Source organism: Armigeres subalbatus, chromosome 1, assembly GCF_024139115.2.
Source record: "Armigeres subalbatus isolate Guangzhou_Male chromosome 1, GZ_Asu_2, whole genome shotgun sequence".
In the NCBI taxonomy this organism is placed as follows: Eukaryota; Metazoa; Arthropoda; class Insecta; order Diptera; family Culicidae; genus Armigeres; species Armigeres subalbatus.
In genome coordinates, this window is record NC_085139.1 from 310,161,930 (window position 1) to 310,177,236 (window position 15,307).

At 44.3% G+C, this 15,307-nt stretch overlaps 1 protein-coding gene across 2 annotated transcripts in view; it reads right to left on the reverse strand.

Moving 5' to 3' along the window:
* LOC134207911 (uncharacterized) overlaps nucleotides 1-15,307 on the reverse strand; it is a 38,148-nt gene that overhangs the window by 11,201 nt on the left and 11,640 nt on the right. For both annotated transcript variants that reach the window (XM_062683976.1, XM_062683977.1), the window contains exon 2: nucleotides 1-656. In XM_062683976.1, the coding sequence (XP_062539960.1) occupies nucleotides 1-616 (616 nt within the window). In that variant the 5' untranslated portion in view covers nucleotides 617-656. The remainder of the gene's footprint in view (nucleotides 657-15,307) is intronic.

Sequence of the window (15,307 nt, forward strand, 5' to 3'; positions counted from 1 at the left end):
CATTAACATTATTATTCAAGCTATCAAAGTTATCCACGATCGACTTCAAATGGTTCAGAATCAGGTTGTTCACCTTACGGGGCGGGGCCTGTTGTGCCATCGCTTCCTGTTGCTGCTGTTGGCTGTTTGAAATGTTCAAGTTGTCCAAGTTCATCGCGAGATGATAATTCTCGCTCTTTCCAAGTGGTGGATCCGAGCCCTTCAATATATAGCTGGCCACATTTAAAAATGGCAAATGATGGAAATCTCCGTCCATCGATAGCGCCGGATGCATTCCACCCGAGATACCCGCCCCAAATGCCCCGAACGGATGATGCTGTTGGTGATGGGCGTGGTGATGCTGCTGCTGGGCATGGTGATGGCTCATCATGTACTCGCTGTGTTCGTTCTTGACGTATTTCGGTTCCACCTGGGCTTGCAACTTCTGCATCGAGAGAAAACTGGGGTCGAAGGCGCAGTTCAGTTCCTTCACCGGGGACAGCTTGATCAAGTCCTCATTTTTGAGGGATATTTTACGGAAATTATTCTTTTCGATTTGAACTCCTCCGCCCGTCGGAGATGACGGAGAGCCGGCATTTGAGAGTTTATTTGGCGGGGATTTACGCTTTGATGACATTTTTCATGTGATGTTTTCCTTATTCTGGCGCTCAAAAAACCTATACCGGAAGAAAATTTAAGTTATTGAAGCAGGTAGAAGAAACATGCGAAATTTCATAAAATCCACATTAAACCCCCGAAACGGCGATGGGGCCTTTTTTGTGCATTATAAAATTTAATTTTATAAACACATTGGGAGGGTCGAAATAAGTTAAGTTTTCCATAATTTCGCATTTATTTGCATTTGTATGTCTGTTTTCTGAATGTTTATATTTTTTTCTTTCAATACCGGGGGGGGGGGTTAATTCTGACAATGTTAAAAACTCGAGAGTGCCGAGTAGGCATTGAAATAGAAGCGAAGAGGTTATTGAAACTGCGCCTTGGCCACACGATAGACGTAAAGGACGCATACAACAGCATCAACCTCGAAGCCATCGCAACAGCGCGGAAGGCGGAAGTCGATCCCACATCTGTGCTATTAGTAAGAGGTAGCAGAGCATACTTTGAAACAATCAACGAAACACCATAAGGAGAGATGATCAACAGCCGGATAAACTGCATCAGCCACGTTGACTACGCATGTGAAAACCAGCCCTACGTCAGTGTACACATTAGCAAGGATCTCGCCGAAAAGAGCCTGCACGAGCCGTCTGCTAACTAGTGTCTTGTCACAGATATCGCGGTATGGGGTTGTGCATTTTGGATGATGGCCACACAGAACGATTTCGTCGGACTCAGTACGCGTTATTGCCTATTTCGACCCGCTAAACCCATCCGGACACAGACTCCTCAACTCCTTAGTACCGCCTTTGGTCATTAATTCCGGAAGACACCTACGGACTACGTGCTCCTTAGTTTTCGCTATGACTAGCTATTCCTAGAAGCAATAAGCCGAATAAGTTAGTTCTTTAGCTGAGATTTTTAATTATATAAGCGCTTCACCCATCTCCAATGTTTGTTAAGGTTGTTGCTTGCCGTCTGCTCCACAGCCGGGATTTCTCTCGGCAATAATTTCGACGAATCTCGGTAAAATTTTACCGAGATTTCGGTAAACTTATGACGAAGTTTTGGTAGAAAAACTCAAAGGTGCAGCCCAATCGGGTTGTACGCAAAGGTGACGTAGGACTACGTAGCTATTCAAAATTGATGGTATTTGCCATAATAATTTGTGTCGTTTTATCAACATTGAGCAAACTGCTCGGAGGCTAACTGAATCAAGAAGTCGAATAGTTGTTCCCAGTTGGATGGACTTTGAGTCTATAACCGTGGAATTAACATGACTCATCGTCCGCTGAAGCCACTCGACTGGCTTTCTGGTTTGGTTTCACGCCACTTCTGATTCTGTTTATTTCTCCTTTATTTCAGCCATTTTTGAGGATGGTGTCCTCCAAAAAGGTCTTTATACAAAAGAAGGTTGATCCGACAATCCGATATGAACTTTCTTCAAAGTGCAAAACTCAATCGTAACTAGCAAATTTGAGGCGGAGGGAGAAGATGCACTTAATTTGAACGGATGGAATCACTAACAGCAACCAAGCTACCACGCCAAACCCGATGCCGCCGAAACAATCAATTTTCACAATTAATTCTTTCTTTCCATAAAATGCTGGTCCTGAGAAGAACCAATTTTCTTTTCCCAATGCGTCTTTCCAATAACTAACTGCATCCAAACGTTTGTCAGCACCCTGCGTTGAAATTGTCCAACCGCCACTTTATGATTTTTCGCCAAGCCTTCACTATTTGGAATAAATTTTCAGCAATGCCACTGCTACCCACGCCTTCGTGCTGCTGTGTCCGACCGCTGCATCACATTTTGTCCAACCGCTCATTCCGCTCTTTCCGCGGAATCCCGATCAAAATGGCTCGCGCGCGCCGGAAAGCAGCTTTATTCTTCATTAGATATAAGAAAGCTGCTTTTCGGCGCGCGAGCCATTTTGATCGGGATTCCGCAGCAGACAACGGACCGCGCGCTCGGAGAATGACAAATTCTAAGAATCCTTATGATATGTTCGTTATCTAGGATGCGTTTTGTTGCGAGGATAACAACAGAAATTTTACTCAAGACGAAGTTTCTTCATATTACAAAACATTATCTCTTGGCATCTGTCTGTCCGAGCGACGTTCACCGATGGGTGGTTGATGTGAATAGTTTCCACTGAGGTGGCATCTTCATTATTTTATACACCATTTTATACAAAGGGTTGATCCGACTATCCGAAATAATCTTTCTTCAAAGTACAAAACTCAATCGTAAATAGCGAATTTGATAGCGCGTCGGAGGGAGAAGATGCAGTAAATTTGAATGGATGGAATCACTAACAGCCACCAAGCTACCACGCCAAACCCGATGCCACCGAAGCAATCCATTTTCGCAATTAATTCTTTCTTTCCATAAACTGTTGGTCCTGAGAAGAACCATTTTTCATTTCCCAATGCGACTTTCCAATAACTAATTGCATCCAAACGCTTGAAGGCACCTTGCGATGAAACTGTTCGACCGCCACTTTATGATTTTTCGCTCCAAAGTCTCCAAATTTTGGAATAAATTTTCCGCATTGCCACTGCCACCCACGCCTTCATGCTGCTGTGTCCGCTCCGCTGCATCGAATGTCGAACCGCTCTTTGTGGAATCTCGATCAAAATGGCTGGCGCGCGCAGAACAGCAGCTTTCTTGATTTTAATAAATTAAGCCCGTTTGCCCCGCCCCTTTGTAATATAATGTGGTTGCAAATAAAATGTGCACTCATAACGATTAATGAAGGGGCGGGGTAATGGAATGACTTCATTAGATATAAGAAAGCTGGTTTTCGGCGCGCGCGAGCCATTTTGATGGAAATTACGCAGACAATGTCGGAGAATGTTATTTGCCACTGCCTTGCAAGCGGGAAAAATGCAAAAATTAATAAGAGATTTCAAAAAATTAGGTTTTACGTAAAACAAATCAAAACAAGGCACGTTACATTTTTAGCGAAGAGTCCTAGTTGGAAAATGTATCACAAATGAAAAAAAAAAATTGTTTTGCACTTTTTTCCCAAGCAATTTTGTCAAAAATCCAAAAACCAAATATATAAGAAAGGCGAAGTATTTTTCACGCTAATCACGCCATAATCTAACACATGAGATTCAAAATAATTTTTACCAATGGGAAAAAGTATATCTTTGCCGTCATTTTTGACGTAGGACTTACGTCTCTCTTCACTATACCGGGTGTGATTTCAATATTTCTAAGTCGACCGCGTTACGCTGTGTTGAAAGATTTTGAATGATAATAGCGTTTGTCCCAGTGAACGGATCTCCTCCGAAAACCCCTCAATCGACAGATCTTAAGTATGCCTTTCATATTCATACTTGATAAGACCCGAAAAACTTGTTTCAATAGACCTAAAACTGTTTTCGAAGCAAAACATTGACTGCACTGAAACCTATAAATATGGGTGCCGCTTGTTCCTCGCGTCATTTGTTCGCTTGATTCTGATGGGTGCAGACGCTAGCGGATGAGCTGCAACTGCGCACCAAAATAAGCCACAAAAGAGGGTGACGCAATTTTTCCTTCTCATGTTTTCAGAACTTCCAACGGGATATTTTTCTTTCATTCTAACCGGGACAAGCAAAGCCACAGCAGCATCGATTCGACAGCACTCGCAACTTTTCGCAAAACAGCATCGTTCGCATCATCCGCTTTTCGGCCCGGCAGCGCCGAGGCCACCATCAGCCAAAGCATGCCAGTACAGCCGCAGAAAATGTTCCAGAAGCAGCCCATTCTACAGACCCGACACCGCAGCAATGCCGAGGAGATACCGGCAGCAGCAGCAGAGTCGAGCCGAAACTAGCCGGCATCAATGAAGAGCTGAGGCCGACCGGCATCAGTGTTGAACCGAGACCGGCCGGCATTGGTATCGAGCCGAAACAAGTTGAATAAAATCAAGAGAAAGAATTGCAATGTTCTTGAAGAAATCGCGTGTGTGTTTTGGTTTCGAGTAAAGAAACCCCCTCGGTCAACCAGTTCCCCGAAAGGAGTTAATTTTCGGCTCTTATCAGGCCAAGAGAGTTAATAATAATTTTCGCAATTGAGTGACATTCGTCACTGGTTCGTCGCATGCTGCATTAAGGCAATTCGCATCCCGCTGGTTCCATTGATGAAACAGCACACGTCAAGTGGATACGCTGCAGCTTTGGTTTTGCGCTCCACCCAGAAGCACCCAGCATCAGCCTTACAGTCCGCTGCAACATGACGCAACAGATGGAGATAGAAAATGTAACGGTTCTTCTGAGAGCCACTGATATATATAATATCAAAGTTTTAAATACCCTCCGCGTTAGAAAATGTACTTGGGTGTCAAATCCAATATTCTAGAGATAAAATGTTATACGCGAATAGCAGATTTTCAAGATTTTTTATAACCGTGACATAACAAGAACTGTGACCGCGAAGTGGACGAAAAACTAGTCTTGACCATGCCATGTCCAAATTTCTCACATAATCTTATTTAGATAAATAAATCGGTGATAACAGCCCAAACATCATTATATAACAGTTTTCGTGAGCAATTTAAAGAAGATATCTCAAAATGAAAAGCTATCAATCGATTCATATAGAAAAACATTATTTGATACTGTTCGCGCACAAAGCGAACGTGACTAAATGTTCTCCCAAGCTACCAATCCTAAATTTTCCGCACTTCCCACCTGAACAGCAATTCTTTGCTCGATTGCCTGGCTTGTGACCTGTTCCGTGCGAAAAGTCCCGTTAGACGCCAGCAGCGAGCAACAAAAGAAAGAAGAAGAAGCCCATCACGAACGCGTCGATGATGATGACGCTTTGGCTGACAAAGGAACGGGATACAAGACGTTCACTGATTGGCCAACCAATCGGGAAGCAGAGACTATTCAGAATTAAGTACAAAAGAAAAGTGCATTCGCTTACAGAGCATTCAGTCCTTCTTATTAGTTGGACCAAGCCGAAACAAACAGCCTTTTTCAAGGCTATAAGAGTTAAATAATTTCCTTATTCAGTCGATATCGCATGGACTCGGAGGCCCTTCAGTCGAAGCTGCGAATGAGCTGCTGCTGGGTCTGACGAGAAGGCATAAAATAGCGCAACGTGATTTTTTTTCCTTTCATTCTGACCGGGACAAGCCAATAAACAGTAATATCGATTCGAAGGCATCCACACCTTTTAGCAAGGCAGCATCAGTACAGCAGTAGAAGAAGTTCCAGAAGCAGTCCACCCCACAGACCCGACACCGCAGCAATGCCGAGCAGATACCGGCAACAGCAGCAGAGTCGAGCCGAGGCCGGCCGGCATCAGTATCGATCCGAGACAGGCTGAAGAAAAGCAAGAGAAAGAATTGCGATGCTTTTGAAGAAACCGTGTGTGTGTTTGGTTTCGAACAAAACTCTTTCAGTCAACTATCACTTTAATGAAGATCAAAAAAAAAAATCTTTCGGTCAACCAGTTGTCCATGAAAAAGTTAATTTCCGGCCCTTATCAGGGCCAAGAAAGATAATGATAATGCTCGCAATTGGTCACCGGTTCATCGGTCGGCAGTTCGTATCCCGCTGGTTCCATCTGGAGAAACAACACACGTCGGCACATATCTACACTGCATAAAGACAGCTTTGGTTTCGCGCTCCACCCGGAGCACCCAACATTAGTTTTACAATCCACTGCAACATGACGCAACAGATGGACATAGAAAATGTTTATTTTCAAAGCATACGGTTCTTCTGAGAGCCATTGATAGACTTACTAAAGAGTTCTTAAAAATTCTAAAATACTCTAGAGATAAAATGTTATACGCGAATAGCAGATTTTCAAGATTACATAACAAGAACTGTGACATATAATGAAATAAATCACAAAAAAATCCACTATTAGATGAAAAATCGATTGAGATATTTTTTTCTTTTTGAGATATTTTTTTCTATATTGCTCATGAAAATTGTTATAATAATGTTTGGGCTGTTATCGCCGATTTTTTATACAAATTAGGTGACTTGAGAGATTTGGATATATTATACATCTTCAAAGGCATGGTCAAGTCAAGTCCTACGTCCACTTAGCGGTTATGTCACAGACATTACCCACTGTTCGTTTTTAATAAATTATAACTGAAAATCCATCTTCCACTCGAAACTTACGATCTGTTCGTAAAAAGCCGTTCTCAAATTGACATTTCAATTTTTATGGCTCAAATTCATCTGGGGGATTACTAGGTAGTAAATATAGTCACTACATGGGGAATAATAAGTAGAGCTCTTGTTAATAAACAGAAAAACAAATAATTTGTTGGTGGCAATATAATTTCCACAGCCTTATAAATGGTTAAACCGCTCTTTGCGGAATCCATATCAAAATGGGTCGAGCGCTGGAAAGCAGCTTTCTTGTATTCAATAAATTAAGCCCGTAAATTTGTATGGATGCAATCACTAACAGAAACCAGCACAGCTTCCACGCCAAACGCCGATGCCACCGAAACAGTCCATTTTCGCAATTACCTCTTTCTTTTCATAAAATGTTGGTCCTGAGAAGAACCAATTTTCTTTTCCTAATTCCCATTCCACTAGCTAACTGCATCCAATCGCTTGTCGACGCTTGTCTTGCGTTGCAACTGTCCGACCGCCACTTGATGATTTTTCGCTAAGCCTCCAAAGGTTGAAATAGATTTGCAGCATTGCCACACTGCCACCCACTTCGTGCTGCTGTGTCTGCTCCGCTGCATCGAATGTCGAACCGCCTTCTGTGGAATCCCGATCAAAATGTCTCTCGCGCGCCGAACAGCTGCTTTCTTGTATTTAATAAATTAAACCCGTAAGCCCCGCCGCTTTGTGAGCTGATATGGGTGTAAATATAATGTGCACTCATAACGATAATGAAGGGGCGGGGCTAATGGAATTACTTCATTAGATATAAGAAAGCTGCTTTACGGCGCGCGCGAGCCATTTCCATCGGGATTCCGCAGACAACGGACCCGACAACGCAGAATGACAAATTCTAAGAATCCTATGAAATTTTCTCGATTCTGAATTTGGTTATGAGATGTTGTTTATCTTAGATGCGTATTGTTACGAGGAATAACAGCAGAAATTTCATTCAAGACGAAGTTTCTCCATATTACCAAACATTATCTCTTAGCATCTGTCTGTCCAAGCGACGTTTACCGATGGGTGGTTGCTGTAGAAAGTTTCCACTGAGGTGGCATCTTCATTGATTTTATACAAAAGAAGGTTGATCCGACTATCCGAAATAAATTTTCTTCAAAGTGCAAAACTCAATCGTAAATAGCGAATTTGATAGCGCGTCGGAGGGAGATGACCCGATGCCACCGAAACAGTCCATTTTCGCAATTAACTCTTTCTTTTCATAAAATGTTGGTCCTGAGAAGAACCAATCTTCTTTCCCCAATGTTCCTTTCCAACTAACTGACACCACAATTTGTAATAAATTTTCAGCATCGGCACTGGCGGTGCGGGATCGCCACAGTGCTATTTTTATGGCCAACTTGTTACATCGTATGAAATTCTGCTTCGTTGAGGTTGAATGAACTACAGCAACACATCGAGATCCACCACCAATGCGATGTATTTTCTTTGAAAATGTTATTAGCGCCTCCGTGATGCTGTGTCCGCTCCGCTACGATCGCTTTGATGCGTCTGCTATACGTAAAATCTTGTTCAAACTGAGGATTAGATCCAAACCCGCAAGTGATTGAATTTTGATGTCTGTGCTAGTGATGCATATACGTAATTGGTTAGTTTACCTATTTCTAAACTTTTTATCAATTATCAATAATAAATAGTTAAAAATCAGTATTTTCAAATAAATGCAAAGAAGCGTTGACTCATCCTTGATCGAATGGTCCAAAAAAATTGAAAATCCATCGAGGAACGGCTTAGATATTAAAGTTTAAAGTCTATCATATTTTCGTGACGGTCCCCGATTTTTGCAATCGTAAAGTGTGCCCCAATATAGAAAACACAGACGTAGTCCTACGTCAAAAATTACCGTGATCTCGGCTGTTGGAATCTTGGCGAAAGTTTTGCTGAGGCCGGCAAAATACTTTAAGTGTGTACCCTTCGAAGAGTTGTTGCATTCGTGTTGCCATTTGGCGGCAGAATAATGAACGTGCGTTATTGGGGAACTCTAAGTCGACGTTGGCTAAATCCTCCTCCCTTTTATAAAAAAAACTAGTTTATTTGTGGACGCAGTAGCGCCCGTGGCAAGTATTTTTTTAATATGAACGGTTCTTTAATTCATGTATTAAAAATATCAAAATTTTCAACGTCTGTTGTCTGTGATTTTTTTCATCAAATGCTGTGTCTGGTTGTCTAATGTTGTCACTGGTTTTGTTTTCTGCTCCTGATAGTCAAAAAGAATTGAAGTGAAAATATTTTATTTTTTTTGTGAGAATTTCCCCGCGTGCTGCGTCTGGTTGGCTAGTCACCAGACAGACAAACAAGGCTATTATATATAGTATAGTATAGTATATAATAAATACTATTGTTAATTAGCTATGTTGCGGTAGCTCTATTAGGACTTCTTCCAGCGAATCAACTCCCTTTGGTCTTGGCCATCACTAGCCTGTAGGCGACGACCGGCTTACGACCCACTAGGTCAGACGATAGCCTATCGATCATCTGGTTGAACTGTTCTAATGGCCACCTTGGTGGGGCATAGCAGCTACAATAGAACACACCATTGATCTTGGCTCTTGGCAGAGGAGTGGTACACTTGGATCGGGTACCGTCCCGTCGTGCAAATAGCCGCCATCCTTGACCCGCCCGCCACCAAATTGCCGTTATCGACAGGGACGTTGTATCGCATTCCTGCGCCTTCTGCCCTTTCTCACCACAACGATGACACAGGTTGCCACGGTCTGGGTTCTTACAGTTTGAAGGACTTGTGACTCAACTCTAAGCACCGATAGCACCTGTCCACTGAAGGTGGCTGGAGTTTGCTCACTGGGCATACTGACCAGCCGATCATCAACTTCCCTCACTTCGGCGTCGTCACCCAAGACCTCTTGGCCAGCGCCCCGCGTTTCAGAACCAAGATCATTTCACCGGTCTTGGTGCATCTGACGCTTCGCTTTTCGGCCGCCCGCATCGATTTAAGGACTTCAGCGTTTTTTTCCTTATTAGTTTTCACCAACAAGGCCTCGCCTCTGTCCTTTGCTTTCTTTGCGGGTCGAGATGCGTTCGACTTCCGCTTCGCCCTACTGACCAGCTGCCAGAGATTTTCGGTTCTTTGTGCCGATGGCACAGGCCGGCTGGTACCCTCTTGCGACCCGGCGACTTGTGCCTGGTTGGTGCCTTTCACCTTTTTGAGCCGAGAAGTAACCTTCTCGGATCGACGCCTCTGCACGCCGATCTGCTCCGTTCAGCCGACGTTTGGCCTTAATGTTCGCACGTCGTTTGGCTTTGTTTTGAGCACCTTCGCCGGATTGCTGCCTGAGAAGGAGAAGGCATCGGTTTGGGCACATTTGTCGGCCTTCTCTCTTCCCACCACCCGCCTGATAAACGCATCCTGTTCTTGTTTTGCAACTCGAACAGCCTGGCGGAACATCCGAAAGTTCTGTTTCTGTTCCTTAATGATCTTCTGCCTTGTGTTCGCGACCTCGATGATATCATCGAGTTGTTCGGCGACCACCCTACTGGAGTAGTCGCCTTTAATGATCCCATGGTTATTTTTCGGAGAAAGAGAGGCCATGCAAGGATTGACACTTACGTGTTCAGAGCCAGATCAGCGCAAGTTAGGAAAGGGCATCTGAGCCTACTCCCACCCAGCAGGCAAAGCTTAGTGGCAGGATTGGACAGCATGCGACAAGGCCCGCCACGGTTTTAGGGGACGGAAGACAGCCTAGCCATTAGCCCACTCGCCGTTTCGAATCAGTGTCACCCTGCTCTTCTAAGAGAGTAGAATGTCAGACTGCTTGCCCTCGCTTTCACAATATTACGATATCCGTTAACACGCGGCCAGAATGCCATAATCAGGATCTCGCTAGCATTGATCCTGATGTTCCAATTGGCACTCCTTGAGTCCTGTGCTCCTTGGGCACATGATTACTTTGATAGGGCCTGCTTGCGGACACATGCAGCTTTTTGTAGAGGCGCACCACGTCCTAGGCAGCCCCCCTAACTCTCAGAGGCCGTGGAAAGGGGTCGTTAAGGTCTTGCACATAGTCCCTGCTGCCCGTCCCTGGAGCCGACGTTTTGATATATGATACCTATCTATGGTGCCTATTTTGCACGCAAGAATATTCGAAAGCACACCTGGAGACACCAAAATGGCTATACGTGTTCTCAAATCGATCATGTTTTGGTGAACGGTCAGCATTTCTCAGATGTCGAGCCAAAGAGCAACCGATGAGAAAAACAAGGCCAGAGGCCGCACTCTTGATCAAAAATAGATCAAAGGAACAGGTGTGCAAAACTGTGTGAAGACTTCGGGCGAACACTCCAGTTCGTTCGAATCGCGCCGAGGACTAAGACAAGGTGATGGACTTTCGTGCCTGTTGTTCAACATTGCGCTAGAAGGTGTTGTGGGGTACGAGTAAATTACATTCGGCGTGTATTTGAAGGTATACCCCTAGTATGTAAGCAGATGAATTAACATGGATTCATTTACCCGTTCAATGATTGCCGGTTGTCGATCAGCGCATAGCAAGCCATGACTCTTCCTCTTTTCTAAAACTGATGGTGACACGCGACGGACGTATACAGCGACGGCTACAGAAGATTCCGGATCCTGCTGGCATCGGCGGATTCCACATTTGGCGATCCTGGCCAGGATTCATTGGCAATTCGTTAAAAAAGGAAAATGCCAATGAAAAACAATATCGGCTGCAGATTGGTAAGTTAAAAATTAATGGGTGCAGCATTCGAAATAAGAAGAATTTTCGTATTTTTCGAAATGTGAGTTTTTTTCTGGAGTGACACAGTGCGGGACGCCTGTGAGTATGTCTGCATTGAGGCGGGACGCTCATTGTAAAGAGAAGATTGAAACCAAACGGGATGTTTGGTAGGGACACAGTGCGGGACGCCTGTGAGTATGACTGCATTGAGACGGGACGCTCATTGTGAAGAGAAGATTAACAAACGGGATGTTTGGTAGGAACACAGTGCGGGATGCCTGTAAGCATTTCTGAATTGAGGCGGGACGCTCATTGTAAAAAGAAAGAAAGAAACCAAACGGGATGTTTGGTAGAAACATTTACAACAATGGAATGTCTGTGAGTATTCTTGCAATGAGACGGGTTTATTGTGAAACGTTATGGCCCCGGTAGTTCTTGCAATCCCGGAAGGGGACTAGCCTAGACCCCAAGCTGGTGGTCTGACCAACGGCAGCTTCCGGGGTGGGCGCAGAAGGCCTCTTTTCTCCAGGGTCCCAGGACGTGTGAGCGTGGGGAATTTTTGAATGGTGGGGATCCTACCTAAAACACGGTACTTTACCTTATAAATTTATTGGGCTATCAAGGCGAGCGAGGGTGTTCACTGTTGGTCGGTGGAGACGTCGTTTAACACACCGAAAGCATCGCATTAGCTGCGCTGGTTATCGACAGGAAGATGGACTTGACGGTTACGGACACTGCAAGTTCGAGGACGTTCTTGGTTTTTCTTGACGAGTATGGCAGGACCGTAGGTTCGGAACAACCCATGGTTTGGGTGATGGAGCTAGTAGCTCACACGAGGTAGCAGGATGACGATGATAAGATGGCGGTCGGGTCACCTCAGTTGGCGGGAACCGGTAACGACGTCGCTCGATAAAGCGTCGGGCAGGAGCGAGTAGATTTCGATGCACTCTAGGTAGTAGGTTGGACATGGAGATGCTTGAACAAAATTTCACCTGCCGGAGCTTGAATCTGATAACAGAACGCCGACAACGGTGGCGCACGACGAAGAGTCGGGTTTCGGGTAAAAACGTGCCGGTGCCCAAGGGAGGTTGATATTTCCACGTAGATATTTCCACTTACTTTCATCGGCTGGAAACTGAGCCGGCAGCAGCCCGCAGGCTAGCACAAGGACGCCGAACGTTCGTTGGTTTGGGAAAGGCGCGTAGATCCCGGAGATTTCCAATTTGGGGATTAGGTACGTTATTGTGGTTGCAAAATTCCACTCACTCGCGATGACTTCCAATTCATGGTTTCTTAGCGCGACGTTCGTACCAAATAATGTCTGTGGTTGGTAACAACCGATTTTATCCCAAGCAAGTTTGGAAACTTGCAAACTTTTTTGCTGCAAAACTTTCGGGTTAATCACTTCCAAACTGGTTGTGTGTCTTCTATCGAATTATCGGAAAAACCCTTCTTTTGTCTTCTGTAGCCAGGATTACCCAGTGTGGGTTAACGGCGAACATTTCCGCATCGCCGTGGTAGCTTACATTTGGTAGCTAAATCCAGCTGCCACCCACAGTGCAGAGATACACCGTTGATGTATCGCACACCGGGTTGAAATGACGGTTGCTAAATTTACAATAGTCTCCCTACATTAACACACTAGTCGTGCATTGAGTAAATGTTACCATTCGGTAACAATGGGAAAGTTTGTGTGAGAGAAAAAGAAAAACTAAATTCGACATCCAGTAGGAACTTGTATACCACACTGTAGGACGTCTGGGAAGAATTTCTGAAATAAAAAGGGATCCTACTGGGGTCGTGGGATCAAAGCCCACCGAAGGGGCGGTTACCCTCCAATACCTTTTCCGAACTCATGTTTTCCGAACACATGTTGTACATATGCATAATCGAGTTTCAGACATAGTAACTAATTAAGTGGTTTGAGGAGAGATCTGACGTGACGTTCAGTAGAAATATTAAGTGTGACTGTACGTTCGTCAAACAGTTGAGAAGAAAAGAAATTAAACGATTCAACAAATAAGAATGGACATATACCAACACTGTATATACAAGTAAAGTACCCTTTGCGATAAGACGAGATATATTCAGAGAGAGGTGTAAGAGATTGAATCTTCACCATGAGACCAAGTTTCGAATCCTGTATGAAGTTATGCTCATTCTGGATTATTTACATGCACAGATGGAAGGTTACAAGTGCGTGAACATGCTACCGCTGATGGTTGATAAGATTAAACCGCAGACAAACAAATGTAACCCTCGTGGAATTTTCATCGTACATTGATTTACGGACTATTTCAAGTAATCATAATTTGGTCAAGATATCACTTGTGGCACGCGTATCTGTATTGCTCGATTTTGGCGTTTGTCACTGCCGATATCTGGCTCATGATTTGTCCAAGCTAGTGAAAACAACGGGTATCGCTGGTGTTTGTACGACGATGAATTCGATAAGAGAATGTTATGTTTTATATCTGGGATTGAGCTATGCGTTTGTATTTCAAATAAAATGGCCATGATAAATTTATATCGAATGATGAATGTGGCGTGAAGATCACAAAATCGATAATTTTGAAATTATTTGATCGCAATTTACATTTTAAAATGCTTCAGCCAACATGAGGTGTTTTACATGACATCAAATCTGCTGAATTTTGGGGAGGCGATTACTGAACTTCTGTAATTGATGCAAGTGAGGACTGAATACGATGAATCCTTAGGCTATAGCTTGGTTTGGTATATCATACTACGTAATTCAATACGCAATCTTTTTGTTCTGATTTTTTTTCTCTGGAGAAGAAGGGGAATGTGGGGTACGAGTAAATTACATTCGGCGTGTATTTGAAGGTATACCCCTAGTATGTAAGCAGATGAATTAACATGGATTCATTTACCCGTTCAATGATTGCCGGTTGTCGATCAGCGCATAGCAAGCCATGACTCTTCCTCTTTTCTAAAACTGATGGTGACACGCGACGGACGTATACAGCGACGGCTACAGAAGATTCCGGATCCTGCTGGCATCGGCGGATTCCACAGGTGTCATGCGGAGAGCCGGGTGTAACAGCTGGGGTACAATTTTCAGCAGTCCAGTTGGACTGGTGGTGAATGCATCGAAGACAAAGTACATACTATATAGTGGGCCGAACCGAGCGCGACAGGGTCCGCCTGGGAAGCAGTTTTACGATAGACGGGGATACCTTTAAGGTGATCGAGGAATTCATCTACCTTGGGTCCTTGCTAACGGCTGATAACAATGTTAGTCATGAAATACAAAGGCGCATAATCTGTGGAAGTCGGGCCTACTATACGGGCTCTAGAAGAAACTGCGGTCAAAAAAGATTCACCACCGCACCAAATGTGTCATGTACAAGACGTTAATAAAACCGGTAGTCCTCTACGGACATGAAACATGGACAATGCTCGAGAAGGACTTGCAAGCACTCGGAGTATTCGAGAGACGGGTGCATAGGACCATCTTTGGCGGTGTGCAAGAAGACGGTGTGTGGCGGCGAAGAATGAACTACGAGCTCGCCCAGCTCTACGGCGAACCCAGTATCCAGAAGGTAGCTAAAGCCGGAAGAGTGCGATGGACAGGACACGTTGCAAGAATGCTGGACAGCAACCCTGTGTTCGCTTCCGATCAGGCAGATACGAGACGGCGTGGAGCACAGCGAGCAAGGTGGGTGCAAAACAACTTGATGAGCGTGGGACGCATTCCAGGATGGACAGATGCGGCCTCGAACCGTGTATTGTGGCGTTTGATTGAATGATTACATTTTTGGAAGTTTATATTTCCAACGAGTTTAACACCGCCCAAACGTTGACTGATTTGGCTGAAATTTTGTCCAGGGCAC